This window comes from Salmo salar, chromosome ssa10, assembly GCF_905237065.1.
Source record: "Salmo salar chromosome ssa10, Ssal_v3.1, whole genome shotgun sequence".
NCBI classification, from domain to species: domain Eukaryota; kingdom Metazoa; phylum Chordata; class Actinopteri; order Salmoniformes; family Salmonidae; genus Salmo; species Salmo salar.
In genome coordinates this window covers 101,759,382-101,775,430 of record NC_059451.1, presented here as the reverse complement: position 1 = coordinate 101,775,430, position 16,049 = coordinate 101,759,382, and the positions used below count along the sequence as shown (strand labels likewise).

Genomic DNA, 16,049 nt, shown 5'->3' with positions numbered 1-16,049 from the left:
CAGACAGATTATTTCACTTATTCACTGTATCACAATTCCAGTGGGTCAGAAGTTTACATACACTAAGTTGACTGTGCCTTTAAACAGCTTGGAAAATTCCAGAAAATGATGTCATGGCTTTAGAAGCTTCTGGTAGGCTAATTGACATCATTTGTGGATGTATTTCAAGGCCTAACTTCAAACTCAGTGCCTCTTTGCTTGACATCATGGGAAAATCAAAAGAAATCAGTCAAGACCTCAGAAAAATAATTTTAGACCTCCACAAGTCTGGTTCATCCTTGGGAGCAATTTCCAAACGCCTGTAGGTACCACGTTCATCTGTACAAACAATAGTACGCAAGTATAAACACCATGGGACCACGCAGCCGTCATACTGCTCAGGAAGGAGACGCGTTCCGTCTCCTAGAGATGAATGTACTTTGGTGCGAAAAGTGCAAATCAATCCCAGAACAGCAGCAAAGGACCTTGTGAAGATGCTGGAGGAAACAGGTACAAAAGTATCTATATCCACAGTAAAACGATTCCTATATCGACATAACCTGAAAGGCCGCTTAGCAAGGAAGAAGCCACTGCTCCAAAACTACCATTAAAAACGGCAGAATACGGTTTGCAACTGCACATGGGGACAAAGATCGTACTTTTTGGAGAAATGTCCTCTGGTCTGATGAAACAAAAATAGAACTGTTTGGCCATAATGACCACCGTTATGTTTGGAGGAAAAAGGGGGAGGCTTGCAAGCCGAAGAACACCATCCCAACCGTGAAGCACGGGGGTGGAAGCATCATGCTGTGGGGGTGCTTTGCTGCAGGAGGGACTGGTGCACTTAACAAAATAGATGGCATCATGAGGGAGGAAAATTATGTGGATATATTGAAGCAACATCTCAAGACATCAGTCAGGAAGTTAAAGCTTGGTCACAAAGCCCTGACCTCAATCCTATAGAAAATGTGTGGGCAGAACTGAAAGAGTGTGTGTGAGCAAGGAGGCCTACAAACCTGACTCCGTTACACCAGCTCTGTCAGGAGGAATGGGCCAAAATTCACCCAACTTATTGTGGGAAGCTTGTGGAAGGCTACCTGAAACGTTTGACCCAAGTTAAACAACAATTTAAAGGTAATGCCACCAAATACTAATTCAGTGTATGTAAACTTCTGACCCACTGGGAATGTGGGAAATAAAAGCTGAAATAAATCATTCTCTACTATTATTCTGACATTTCACATTCTTAAAATAAAGTGGTGATCCTAACTGACCTAAGACAGGCAATTTTTACTAGGATTAAATGTCAGGAATTGTGAAAAACTGAGTTTAAATGTATTTGGCTAAGGTGTATGTAAACTTCCAACTTCAATTGTATGTATGCATGTATTAGTGCAATTTGGTTTGATAAGGAATCTTTACATTTTTTATACTTAAATATATTTTAGCAATTACATTTACTTTTGATACTGAAGTATATTTAAAACCAAATATTACAAGTAGTTTACTGGGTGACTCACTTACTTGTCATTTTCTATCTTTACATTTACTCAAGTATGACAATTGGGTACTTTTTCCACCACTGATAACCCATTTATTGATGTGATTTTTATTGATGTGATACTATAGGTCAGGCCCTTTTGTGCCCTATTCGGAGGTCAGGTAATGTAGTTATGTGCATGAGCACAAAACACCACATTTGTAATTTTAGTCCTATACGAATCTGCCATGTCTGTAATTTTTACATGACAGGAGGGTAACAATTCCAGCCATAATAACCTAATGTTTTTTGGTGACCTCCAAGACCCTCTGATATTTCTAGTCCTGTGTGAATCGACAACCCTGTGTTTTGAGAGAAATTTCTGAGTTTGAAAGGTGTTGCTCGCGGTTTGCGCAAGTAAACAATAACTGATTCGATAAATTGAACTAAGTGCTGCGCATAAGCAATATATGGATGGCCTTCACGTAGCCTATCAACTTTCACAGTGAATGCTTTTGTTTATATGTTTTGTGCGTATGAATTGAATATTGCCAAATACATCGGTAAAAAGCCCATTTAATGCAATCCTTGCTGTTAATAGATCACAAAGCAGCATACAACTGACCTAAATGTTTAGAAATTATAAGTTACCTTTCTCATCCATAGCCTTGAAACGCATCTCAAGTGCAATTGCACTGTTTAGCTCATATCTGAAGGCTGGGGGACGTACTGAGGATTGCTAAAATATCCTAATGATCAGTGGCAACCCGTCATTTAGGGCAGGTGGGGCAGAGCCATACCTGTTTAGCTAAATATAAAAACAATGTATGGTTTCCTGTTTTGCATGTTATTTTGGCATTAATACATGTCACATATCAGTTTGCAAACAAAGTATAAAAAAAATAAAGTCGAGTTAATAAAGCCGCATACAAACATGGTCTCTTTTTTGCTTTCTTGAGTAAGGCAGCTCCAAAATACATGCGTTTCAGCCTAGCTCAGTGCTTTTTGTGTTGGTGGGGCAGTCAGCGGAAAATACGGAGCTTAGGTGTTTGCAATGTTCTCTAGTTGCGCCGTCATTATCTCAGTGTTGTCACTCATGGGCACACTACGTCACCACAAAATCTATGGAGAGAGCTCGAAAAGTCAAGCCTCTTCAGTACTGCCATAGAGTTACGTTAGAAGTGCTCATCCAATCCTTGTCATATGAAGATAAATGAGAAATTCGATAAAACGTATCGGTGCTCTTTCGGCCATAAACATTACACAACAAGTTGGAAATCGCAAATTCAACAATGAGCGGTTTGGAAGGAATCAGTGGCTAACTGCAAGCTATGCAAAGCAATCACTAGCCTGCTATTCAGTGGAATGGGTGTGTGGTCCAAGTCTGGGTTTAAGGGTCTCTTTTCCAAGCTTAAAAGGATAAACATTCAACACCACGGGCCAGAAACGATTGAATACATTGGCCATGCTGTCAATCCAGCATGACTTCGGCCGCGTTAAAAACAACTAGAAATTCAGAACTGGGAAATCTCAGACTTCAGTGAGTTCAAGACAACTGGGAACTCTGAAAAAAAAAAAACAAGCTCCGACTGGGAAAATAAGTTCTGAAAGGTCATCCAACTCGGAATTCCAAGTCGTGATTCGACCTGATTATTTATTTTTTTTCCCCGAATTCCCAGTTATCTTGAAAGCACCATATATCCAGAGAATGCCAGACTTTGATGACGAAGTTTTATGAAAAGAAAATTCCCCACAATGGCCACCGTGCCACCTTCCTGTTCAAGTGAGCACAGCATAACAAGGTGAGTCAAATAATGTATTGTATGCTACTGCATAAATGATGTAATATGCCAGGGATGTATACTGATATGTATACTGTAGCTAAGAAAGTAATACTGAGTGTATGTTGTGTAGTAAGCAGTTAGTAGCCCACATAACTTAGCCTTCTGTTCTGACTTGGTGGTGCACATGTAGCCTAAAGCCTATTTTAGAGAAATGTAACAGCATTCAACATGTACTGCACTGACATAAATGACTGATGATTGGTTGAAATAAATTGTTAATAAGAAGATTGTGGGAGCTGTACTGTTAGATTTCAGTGGAGCCTATGATATGATTGACCATAACCTGTTGTTGAAAAAACGTGTTATGGCTTTTCAACCTCAGCTTGGAATCTACGATATGGCCATCTAATAGAACAGAGTTTTCTTTAATGGAAGCTTCTCAAATGTTAGCCATGTAATATGTGGTGTAACACAAGGCAGCTCTCTTGCACCTCTACTCTTTTATATTTTTGACCTGCCACTGGCATTAAACAAAGCCTGTGTGTCTCTGTATGCTGATGATTCAACCCTATGTGTGTCAGCAACCAGAGCTTGTGAAATCACTGGAACCCTAAACAAAGAGTAGTCAGTTTTAGAATTGGTGGCCAGTAATAAACTAGTCCTGAACATCTCTAAAACTAAGAGCATTTTATTTGGTACAAATCATTCCCTAAATTTCAGACCTCAGCTGAATCTGTTAATGAATAATGTGGCTGTTGAGCAAGTCGAGGAGACTAAATTACTTAGAGTTAGCTTGGATTGTAAACTGTCACGGTCAAAACAGAGTCAATGGTTGTAAAGATGGGCGAGGTCACACCACACTCCACAAAGGAAGTCCTGCAGGCTCTAGTTGTCTAATATTGATGAATGCCCATTCATATGGCACCTTCAAAGAAGGACCTAGAAAAACTGCAGCTGGTCGAGAACAGAGTGGCACGTCTTGCTCTTCACTGTAATCCGAGGGCTGATATCATTATGCCAGTCTCTTGGCTAAAAGTAGAGGAGAGACTGACTGCATCACTTATTTTTCTAAGAAACATTAATTTGTTGAATATGCCTTTTTTTTACATAGTCAATTTACACAGCTCTGACACACACACACACACACACAATTACTCCACCAGACGTCTTTTCTCAGTCCCCAAATCCAGAATAAAGTCAAGAAAACATACAGTATTAAATAGAGCTATAATTGCATGGAACTCCCATCTCAGATTGATGGTGAACAGCAAACCTGTGAACCTGGTTTCAGAAAACAGATTAAGCAACACCTCACCACACCTCTCCCCTAATTGACCTAGATATTTTGTATGCATGTACTGATATGTAGGCTGTGTGATGTTTTAAATGTACTGTATGTATTTCTGTCCTTGAGCTGATCTTGTCTATAAATGTTCTGTATTATGCAATGTTTAATATTTTGTGTGGACTGCAGGAAGAGGAGCTGCTGCTTTCACAAAAGCTAATGAGGATCCTAATAAAATACCCAATACTGAGACCTTTTGCACAAAGTAGCAATGCCCACTTCTGCTCAACTTCCTACCCGATAGCTAGCTTCCTGTTCCGATTGCATCCGGTCAGCCTGATTGTAGCCATACTAGCCACGAAGTCGCTCGTTTTATCATTACCTCAGTATATTAATCATATTTCTATAGCGTTTTTTTTTATCATTCTTCTTAAATGCTGTTTATCCGTTCAGTTAGTGATTTTTGTAATTCGATTGTGTTGTCTTTTTTTGTCTCTTTAGCCAGCAAACGTTAGCTACCAGTACCTAGTTAACATTAGTGCTAATGACGTCACATTATTAGTTGGTGCAGCATTTTTATTGAAAGTTAGGAAATTAAGATGATTTCATTGAACCTCCTAGTTGGCTTCGACGTCTGAAAAAGGGAGCAGTACATTTATTATTCCAGTGGAATATTACCATGTCCAAGAGATCCTCATGTCACTGATGGGAAGCATCAACTGCATCTGGGCTGTGGCTTGCCTTCTCACAAAACTACCAGTGTGGGCCTCTTGTGAAGGCATGGGCCAAGGAGCAATGAGCTACTACCGCAATGCATCTTTCCTTTTTTTTTTGCTGTGACCATCCACATTGTCTAAAACCCTGTAGGCCATGTATTGATAATAAACACTTCTACTTATACTCCAAACAAAATGTTAGAGTTTTTATTAACATTGACAAGAGAACAGAAATGCAACTGAATTTTAAATGATTTATTAATTAATTGCACAGACAGATGTTGGTTTGTTTCCCTTTCATTAATTGAGAGATAGAGGAGCCTGTCCCTTGTTATTTAGTATTTCCTGCATAACAACTTTTGCATGTACACATAAGTAGTACCAGTCACCCTTCTCTCTAATTAGTGAGAACACCACTGGGTCTATGTATTCTCTCACCTGAAGAGACTATGTGAAGTTGGTCTTCTTCACTAAGCACAAATGTGCAGCCTTGAAAGTTGCTCTCCAGTCTGTAGCCATCCAGGGGCAGTGAAGGAAATGGTGGTGTTTCCTTATGGTCACGTTGTGATTGGAGGCTGCTGGTAAGACAGGAGGCTCCCCACCTGTACCTTTCCAAAGTGGAAGTCGACAAAGCTTTTCAGTAGACATCCCCATGTTGCAGATCAATGGCTTGGATAGAGGGTCAAAGTTCTTGTATGCCTCTTCTATCTGGAGAACTGAGAGGTCAGGGAGCGTTCCAAGAAGGGCGCTGTAGAGTGTACTTCTGCAAAGCAGCTGCTGTGGTTAGCCAATCTAAACAATGTACTTAAAACCACCTGAAATTAAATAATTGTATATAGTCAAAGTGTAATAGGATATGACCAGCTACTACACTGCCTATTAGGGAATACTCACCTAATCCCTCCTCCTGCCATGCGCTTTTTGGTGGCCTTGATGATTGACATTTTGCCTATGGGCAGAACCTGTAAAAAGACAGTACAAGGGCACCATTCTAAATCTAATCAAGAGACGATTTAAGTTTTCATTAAATAATTTATTAGCATTATGATGTGATTATAACCATGATGTTGATATGTGGTACAGCTATTAAAACATACCATAGTCCTTGGCTTATGCCACTGCTGCTCGGCCTCTGTGCACACGACTGGTGTTCCCATCTTGGAATAGTAATGCAATTGTGTGGTTGCATAATGCAATGCCAGCAACACATGAACAGTGATGTGTCATTGTTACTGGCTCAGAGGGCTTCGGTACAACCTACGTGGGGATATAAAAATTAAATGATTAGACTATAAAATCACTCAACATGTGCCACTAAATTCATTACAGCAATACAGGTTTAAACTTTTCTATTAAGTGTATATGCCCTTGTTTAAATGTAATCTAATGCATCCAACATAAGAGTTTACATAAGAGCTTACATAAACAGCAAGGAAGACAACTCAACAATTACTACACTAAGAACGGTTTCATAGACATGGGTTAAGCCTAGTTCCTGTCAATGCAGATCTCCACTGACAGGAACTTCTCAGTCTAAAACTAGGCTTAATCTCTGACAGTGTAACCAGCATGTCGTGTGTCACAAACAGCTGACTTTTCACCCTACACTCAAACTGTGTGGTTTCTCATTTTTCCTCATGGACCTGCAGCAGCAAGCCCTTATGCTGACCTCTGTCACTTTGTCCCATAAGGTGAATGCACCAATTTGTAAGTCGCTCTGGATAAGAGCGTCTGCTAAATGACTTAAATGTAAATGTAAATGTCCCAGTTTGAAACGGTTTGGAATAAAAAATAATGAGCAATCAATGTTAGCTAGCTACTGTAAAAGGCATGTCTTAAACTACGTTACAGCTTTGCGTAAACGTCCTTGTCTGGTCTGATAGGCGACTTGGCAATACTGACCTTCATAGTTGAAGTCGGTACTTTACTACATCCTTTTCCCAGCTCTTGCAAGCGGCTTGAGTAAAACAGTGCCATGGTTGGTAAGGGAGGGGTGCGTTGGCTAATTGCTAGCCACCTTACTAGTTAGCGTGTTAATAGCTAGCTAGCTAAGAGACAACAAAAAAACTGAACACAGAAATTTCAACAAGACATATTTAAAAAAAACGCTCCAGAAATATGATTATATTAATATACTGTGATAATGATAAAACGAGCGACTTCGATGCAAGTATGGCTAAAACCAGGCTGACAGGACGCGATCGGAACATGAAGCTATGTATCGGGTAGGAAGTAAAGCGGAAGTGCGTGTTGCTACATTGTGAAAAATGTATATTGGCCCCTCTTTAATGGCTGCAAAATAGTTGTAAACTCTGGATTAGGAAACTAAGTTTTTCTGAGTAGAATGGACCGATCATTTACTGTGACACAATGTACAGGCAATAATGTAAGGTGCAATAAGTGATTGTGACTTAATTATTCTTTGTATGATAAATAGTATAACGTATATTGATAATTGTGCACATTTACCATCATTTTCTCCCTAATTATTAATTTACAAAGTATACAGGACAGGTCTCTTATTCTGAAAGATTCCAAAAATCCATGACCCGGAAGTACTTATTCTTGCCTGCTTTACGGCGGTCAAGACACAAAGGTAACTAGCATTATCTAAACATGTCTAAAATACAGTTGTTGAGGGTGTTTCTCAACGAGCGATTAGCAGTTGCTGTTGATGAGATATTCGGGGCAGTTGAAAAAACAATAACTGAGTACCAGGAAGAAGTTTCCCGTTCAAAGGATGAAAACGACCGTCTGCAAAGGCTGCTTGAAATCGCCCTTAAGCCACAGTTAAAGCTGCACAGAGCAGGTTTGGGTCATTCGTTGGTTTGTCTAGTTACCTTGAATTGTATTTTGTATGTAACAAAATACGATTCTTATCAGCATTAGCGTTTTCTATTTCATGCTGTAAACTCACCTGCTGTCATTGTGTATGATGGTTGCAGTCTCATGACAACGTTTGCGTTCTACTTTATTCAGACCTCCAGCAGCTCACTTTCCGTGTGTCTGAAGAGGTTCACCCTGATCAGCAGTGTGTGCAGGAGTGGAGCCCCAGTCTGGGACAGGAGGACCCAGAGTTCACACAGATTAAAGAGGAGCAGGAGGAACCCAGAACCAGTCAGTGGGAAAAGCAGCTTCAAGTGCTAGAAGATGATACCAAAGACTCCATATTTACTCCTGCTTGTGTGAAAGGTGATTGTGATGAGAACCCAACTCTGCACTCATATCTTTATCATGGTCAAAATGAAGTTAACGGAGAGAGAGTCTCTCTACCCAGCACCTCAACTAAACAGATCAATACCGAACCATATGAAGAGGATTATATGTTATCAGAACTAACCAGTGACTCTCATACTCTCGCTGCAGTAGACTGTTCTGCAGTTCAGAGAGAAAACAGTGAAATTGTCAATGGGATGGAAAGTGGAGTCCCTCAGTCAGGTTTTAAGCGAGGAAAATCAAATAAAACATGGACAGTAAAAAGACAGAGCTCTCGTGTCAATAAGGGTAGGAATTCCACAAAGTCCTCCATTCTGAAATCACCCAGTCAAAGTCATAATGCTCCTTGTCATTGTAAGGTGTGTGGCATGTCTTTTCATTACATGGGTTCTTTAGTGAATCATGTTCAAACTCATACAATGGATAAAGAACATCCTTGTGGTGTGTGTGGAAAATGCATCGGATCCACAGAAAGTATGAAAGATCACCTTCAAATTCACAGTGCAGCTAAGTTTTCTTGTAATGTTTGCAGTAAATGTTTTACAAGGAATAGTAAGCTGACAGTGCACATGAGGACTCACACAGGAGAGAAACCGCATCACTGTCGTGATTGTGGCCAAAGATTCAGCACTGGGTCCCATCTTAGAGTGCACATGAGGACTCATACAGGCGAGAAACCATATGTCTGTCCTGATTGTGGCATAGGCTTCTTTCAGAGTGAACATCTGAAAGCACACATAAGGATCCACACAGGAGAGAAACCATACCATTGCCGTTTTTGTGACAAATGTTTCAGGACTGGCACCAATCTGACAGGTCACATGAGGACTCACAGGGGAGAAATCATTTAGCTGTATTCTGAGAAAATAATGTTGGTGGTCTGAATTTAGCAGAAGTTGGATTTTGTCATTGTTGGACATTATGTTTGTCAGTATCTAAGAAGCACTCATGGCTCAAAGATTACATTGTATTCTTTATGAGAAAAAAAACCTATAAAAACATAAATCCTCGCTATATCTGCAACTGTTATACCTCTGAACAGGGGAAGTATAGAAATAAATCGCACGGAGATGTAGCTTCGTCTTCAAGTCATTTGTAATGAGTGTTTTTCATATAAAATCCATCAACCATTTACATGGGGTGGCAGGTAGCCTAGTGGTTAGAGCATTGGACTAGTAACTAGCAAGATCGAGTCCCCGAGCTGACAAGGTAAAAATCTGTCGTTCTGCCCCTGAACAAGGCAGTTAAGCCACTGTTCCTGAGTTGTCATTGAAAATAACAATATGTTAACTGACTTGCCTAGTTAAATAAAAGGTAATTCTTTTTTTTTAAATGTAGAAAATAGAATGTTGCACAAAATATGTTCTCTCAAATGACATAGCTGTTACAACTGTTCAATAAACCAGTATTGTCTTATTTATACATTACAATGGCTCATTTAATTCTTTTTTAATTATCCCTCTTTAAATGCTTCCTATCAAAACATCCAAGAGGATCATAATGAGACCTTCCCGGACTATGATCAATTTCCACCACTGCATCCCTCTACTAGCTTGAACCAGAAAATGGATGCTCATTGTCTCGACTCCAGATGAGTGTAAATGGATGCATGCCTTCTTACCCCGCGTCCAGACTTAAGACTTTCAAACCACTTAGAGCCCCTGTACCAGCATGTTTTCTGCCAGGGGCTTGGGTGTTCCCTCCTTGGCTGTGGATGCCCCTCCAGCTAACTCTCCCTGTCAATCAACTGCCTGGGCACAGCCTGGACCACTGCGTCCCCACTGCTCTCTGGATCAGAGCTCTGTCCCTTTGGCTGTTGTGGCCTGCACACAACCGGCTTCTCAGCAGCCCTCTCTTCTCAGGTGAGTACTGTGGCTCTGGCCTCCAATCTACTTCGAGACATGGCAGAGGCCGGATCATTCCAGCAATTGTGATAGGGAGTTCAATGGTGAGGCATATATCTGTACCTGGGGCAAAGACTTCGTATTCCTGGGGCAAAAGTTCAGGATATCGCCAGGTTGCTTCCTGAGGCTGCGAGTCAGTCACCGGGGGCTGATACCTTCATGGCTCATGTGGGGTCAAATGACATTATGAAGGGCAGCTTAGAACAGCTGACGATGGATTTTAAAGAACTGACAAACACCCCATAATATCTGTCCCTCTGTCGTAACGTATTGATTAATGCGACGACTGCTGTTCATCGAATGATTAACTGTTTATAATTACGGGATTCAATACATTAATATAGATTTTACAGCAGTCGCTAATTAATTAATTTCTTCTACAGTCATCCTGAACGTCGCATAATACGTGAATCTGCACAAACCCGAGTCTCACTAAATCATACCGTACAACACCAATTGAGTTGATTATTTATTTACTAACAAGCTAAATGACAATATAATATACACAAACACACAGTCTAGGCTATTTATTAGAACTTAGTACAATGAAACATGTCCCTAGTGGGCCAACACAATAGGACACGTGTTACCCAAAATGGGTAATTTAGAAAGAGAGTGCACGACAGAAAAGCACACTTGGATACATTTGTAAACTATGCTTAGTTTAGCCCTAACACCTTGCCCCGCTCTTATGGGTCTGAATATAATGGTGTAATTACTTGTCGAAGGTCTCCGATGGGGTGTCTCTTCTCCTCTGATGGCGGCACTTCTTCCGTTACCAGGTGTAAGTCTCTGATTGTCCACACGATGTCAGTGCCCTTTCTGTCACGCGGAATGACGCTGTTGAGACGAAGCAGGCACGGGGAGTAAAACATGTAATTATAACGGACAAGACAGGAACCGCGTCAGAAACTAAGACAAAAACAATCAATGAAGCAGCAGGGAACAGAGCTAGGGAACTGACAAATATAGGGGAGGAAATAACAGGTGATAAGTGAGTCCAGGTGAGTCCAATAACGCTGATGCGAGTGACGAGGGAGGACAGGTGTGAATGATGGATGGCAGGAGTGTGATGCAGGGTAATCTGGCAAGCGCCAGGGGAAGGGAAGAGCGGGAGCAGACGTGACACTTTCTCTTAGTGGTTTGTTTCCTCGCCCTCGTTCTGAAAAGGGGTCTTCTCCGGACGGCTAATCAGCCGTGTATAGATGGTTCCAGCGTGGGAATAAAAGCAGTGTAGACACACGATTCCTTAGATAGAATAACCGGCTGGTTCTGCTTGAATTCACCAACTTAGACACAGCTACTCAACCTTAGCATAAATTGTTAAGAGGTTATTTTGTCTTCTTCAACCTCGTGTTGCGTTTTGGGGTTGCGACTACTCGAACCTTGGCTGCAGCGCATGGTCACCTCGTCTGAATTGTACATTCTTAACTCACAAGTTTTATACACTCGGGTCAGAAAGGGGCGTTTCTGTCTTTATGGCAAGTTCTCTGGGCCTAACTAGTTACGAGGCAAGGTATGGATTTTACTCAGATCCAATTTAGACAACTAACTTAACATTTCATCTTTACAAAAACATTCTATTTGATCTGGACATTTTCCACACAACGTACAGGATACAAACATTAGGTACATATTATGAAAACTCTTCAAGTTACAATGTTTTCGTTATAACGTCGTCATTTAACTTTTAATAACAATAAATACAACATTAATTTTCATATTCCATCTATCGTTGTTTCCACCATTTATGGCATGTTACTGTTCTGAGGTAGGTTCTCCACAGGGCCCAGTCACACATTACAATCCTCCATACTGAGAGGACAAAGGATTCGTCTGCTGTTTAAAGATTTACAATGGGCATGAGGTGCCATAAACATCCCCCCCCCGCACGGCAGAGAGATGTCTTTGTAGGACTGTGCTCCATGGTATCCTGACCCGAACAGGCCAGTCATGACACCTCCCTAAATCGTGGCATTGAACAGTTGAGCAGACTTTGATCCCTCCACAACTGGCTATGAGACTGTTGCGGCTCTGCGGGTGAAACATTTATTGACAATTTTGATACCTTCTGGAAACAAAGCTTGTATTATAAGGAGGATGGGACCCACCCAAATCATTTGGGTTCCTGGATCCTTTCATAGCATTATAAGGCTGCGTGTTGAGACAATTACTTATCAATGACCCAAGTCCAGCTCATTTAATCCCTACCATAATGTTGCTGAGTTGTCATAATGTTTCAGCAAATGTACATTATCCTAGGGGCATTGGAAGACACAATGTAAATAACCCAATTTATGTCCCTCTTACTGCCCGGAATGCCTCTGCTGATCCTACAGCTATTGTATGCAGTAATCATATGCCTATGAACCAGAGTAATACTGTTAGCACTGAGGTGGTGTGCACTAGTAGGAAGTCCACTGTGTGCATCTCACCCTGCACTAATAAAAATAACTAGAGTATGTCTACCTCTGCTAAGCTTCCCAGTAAAGCAAGAAAAATAATCAAGCATCCCAGAAAAGTGTTTAAAAAAATTGCCCACGTTAACATATGTAGAACAAGGTTCATTGAATCAATAATTTGCTAGTAACAGATTACATTCATATTCTGACTATCTCTGAAACTCACTTAGATAATACCTTTGATGATCTACAGAAAATACAGAAATGCCAAAGGTGGAGGTGTGGCAGTTTATATTAAGAACCACATTCCTGTAAAGATTAGAAAGGATCTCATGTTAAATACAGTTGAAGTACAATGGTTACAGGTGGCCTCACCTAAAGCTCATTCCGGTGGGAAGCTGCTATAGACCACCAAGTGCTAACAGTCAGTATCTGGATAGCATGTGTGAAATGCTTGATAATGTATGTGATATCAATAGAGGGGTATACTTTTAAATATTGACTGGCTTTCATCAGGCTGACCACTCAAGATAAAGCTTCAAACTGTAACTAGTGCCTGCAACCTGGTTCAGGTTATTAATCAACCTACCAAGGTAGTTACAAACAGTACAGGAATTAAATCATCATTATGTATTGATCATATCTCTACTAATGCTGCAGAAATGTGTTTGAAAGCAGTATCCAAATCCATCGGATGTAGTGATCACAATATAGTAGCCATATCTAGGAAAACCAAAGTTCCAAAGGCTGGGCCTAATATTGTTTATAAGAGGTCATACAATAAGTTTTGTAGTGATTCCTATGTTGTTGGTCCGCGGTGTGTAATGACGAGCAACCAGACGCTGCACTTGACACATTTATTAAATTGCTTATCCCAGTTATTAATAAGCTTGCACACATTAATAAAATGACTGTAATCTTTTTATTCACACCCACATAGATAACTTTTTACTATCGACCCAACTGTTTCATAGAGTGTTAGATACCGATTATCTTCCCAGATTGCTTAGTGACCATTCTCCTCTGGTATTATGCATTCTCCAATTATATTTATGCTGCAGTAGTTTATGTGTCGGGGGCTAGGGTCAGTCTGTTATATCTGGATATGTTATATTTCTCCTGTCTTATCCGGTGTGAATTTAAGAGTCTCTCTCTCTCTCTCTCTCTCTCTCTCTCTCTCACTCTCTCAGCCCTAGGACCATGCCTCAGGACTACCTGGCCTGATGACTCCTTGCTGTCCACCTGGTCGTGATGCTGCTCCAGTTTCAACTCTTCTGCCTGCGGCTATGGAACCCTGACATGTTCACTGGACGTGCTACCTGTCCCAGACGTGCTGTTTTCAACTCTCTCGAGACAGCAGGAGCGGTAGAGATACTCTGAATGATTGACTATGAAAAGCCAACTGACATTTACTCCTGAGGTGCTGACCTGTTGCACCCTCGACAACCACTGTGATTATTATTATTTGACCCTGCTTGTCATCTATGAACATTTGAACATCTTGGCCATGTTCTGTTATTCTCCACCCGGCACAGCCAGAAGAAGACTGGCCACCCCTCATAGCCTGGTTCCTCAAATAGGTTTCTTCCTAGGTTCTGGCTTTTCTAGGGAGTTTTTCCTAGCCACTGTGCTTCTACACCCGCATTGCTTGCTGTTTGGGGTTTTAGGCTGGGTTTCTGTACAGCACTTTGTGACATCAGCTGATGTAAGAAGGGCTTTATAAATAAATTTGATTGATATTATCAATAACCATTCCTACCAAGGTAAATGGAGCATATAGATCGAGACTAAATTCTACACTCCTCAAGCAACCTGAATTTTGTGCATTCATCAAAGAGCAGATCAATATTTTTACTTTGACAAACAAACCCTCCGCTCCTGACAGTTTCATTCTTTGGGACGCATTGAAAGCCTATCTGAGAGGACAGATAATTTCCAATACAAAAGGGTTGAAGAGAAAACACAGTGCCGAACTGAATGTCCTTGAATCTGAAATCTCTGAGCTAGAGAAAACCTACCAAAGACGCTAGACGAAAGACCTATACAGGCTTTTGGTAACAAAAAACTGAAATATTATATTCTGAACACATATCAAGCTGAGAGGGCCATCACTAAATCAAAACAGCGTTATTACGAGCTTGGAGAAAAAGCACACAAAGTATTGGCATGGCAACTGAAGGCAGAAGAAAGTAAGAGGACAATTAATGCTATAGAAACTCTTACTAACGAGATAACTTTCAATCCTACTGAAATTAATGATACTTTTAAGAAATATTACAAAGACCTCTATACTTCCCAATCAAACGATGATCTATCAGGAGATCAACTCTTTTCTCTCCTCTCTCAACCTCCCATGCCTGTCAGAGGAAGACCGAGAGCGCCTGAGTGAACAGTTCTCAGTCCCTGAATTGTTGGAGGCCATTAAATCCTTACCTTCTAATAAATCTCCTGAGGAGGATGGCTTCCCTCCAGAGTTCTATAAAACATTTAAGGAGCTGTTGGTTTATGCACCGTGTTTGTAAATTTGATAAAATCACTCTACAAATCTCCTAAAGCTAGGATTGCTACCAATGGGATTACTTTCTCCTCGTTCCCTCTCTATAGGGGGAACAGACAAGGTTGCCCAATTAGACCCCACCTCTTCGCCCTCGCCATCGAACCATTGGCTGAGGCTATTAGAACGTGCCCTGACATACATGGCTTTGAGGTGGGCCCCCATACCCATAAGTTATCACTTTTTGCGGACGACCTTATCTTATTTCTAATGAACCCAGAACATTCCCTCTCTCACTTACAGAACCTATTACAGTATTATAGTTCTTTCTCTGGATATAAGGTACATTTTGATAAAAGCTAAATCTTACCATTGTCTGTCTTTGACCATTAAGCATAAGTTTCCTTTTAGATGGTTGCATATGGGCTTCACATATTTGGGCATAATGGTGGATGGTAACCTGAACAACCTCTATAAACTCAATCTGGCCAGCTTGTTGCAAAAGGTGGATGGTGACCTGTGTAAATGGATGGACTTGCCTCTCACTCTACTGGGTAGAATTTATGTAATTAAAATGAATGTCCAGCCCAGATTTCTATATTTGCTTCAATCTCTCCCTATCCCTGTGCCTGCAGCATCATTTTCCTCTCTCAACAAGCTGACCAGACGGTTTATCTGGCACAGCAAAACCCCTAGGGTTAACTTGGATAAGTTGACCCTTGATTACGGTCAAGGGGGCTTAAATCTCCCCAATTTTAGAATGTATTACTGGTGTCGTGTCTTTGGGGT

At 40.8% G+C, this 16,049-nt stretch overlaps 1 protein-coding gene and 1 long non-coding RNA gene across 5 annotated transcripts; one reads left to right on the top strand and one right to left on the bottom strand.

Moving 5' to 3' along the window:
• Nucleotides 1-1,208: 1,208 nt before the first annotated feature.
• Nucleotides 1,209-9,884, top strand: LOC123723681 (zinc finger protein 699). Of its 3 annotated transcripts, none has more exons than XR_006757056.1 (2): nucleotides 1,209-3,261; nucleotides 8,224-9,884. XR_006757056.1 is itself a non-coding variant. In XM_014125087.2 (2 exons), exons 1-2 carry the CDS (start codon nucleotides 7,861-7,863, stop codon nucleotides 9,309-9,311), a joined length of 1,281 nt encoding a protein of 426 aa, XP_013980562.1. In that variant the 5' UTR covers nucleotides 7,632-7,860; the 3' UTR covers nucleotides 9,312-9,884. The 3 variants fall into 3 exon arrangements, 2 of the variants coding, with proteins under 2 accessions (XP_013980562.1, XP_013980563.1); XM_014125087.2 differs by lacking the exon at nucleotides 1,209-3,261 and adding an exon at nucleotides 7,632-8,053; XM_014125088.2 differs by lacking the exon at nucleotides 1,209-3,261 and adding an exon at nucleotides 7,682-7,840.
• Nucleotides 5,485-7,477, bottom strand: LOC106561297 (uncharacterized). 2 transcript variants are annotated; one of them, XR_001318768.1, is made up of 4 exons: nucleotides 7,147-7,477; nucleotides 6,342-6,501; nucleotides 6,139-6,206; nucleotides 5,485-6,059 (listed from the first exon to the last, which is right to left on the bottom strand). It is a non-coding gene; the product is annotated as an uncharacterized lncRNA (long non-coding RNA). The 2 variants fall into 2 exon arrangements; XR_001318767.2 differs by having other exon boundaries at nucleotides 5,485-6,007; nucleotides 7,147-7,473.
• Nucleotides 9,885-16,049: the final 6,165 nt, after the last annotated feature.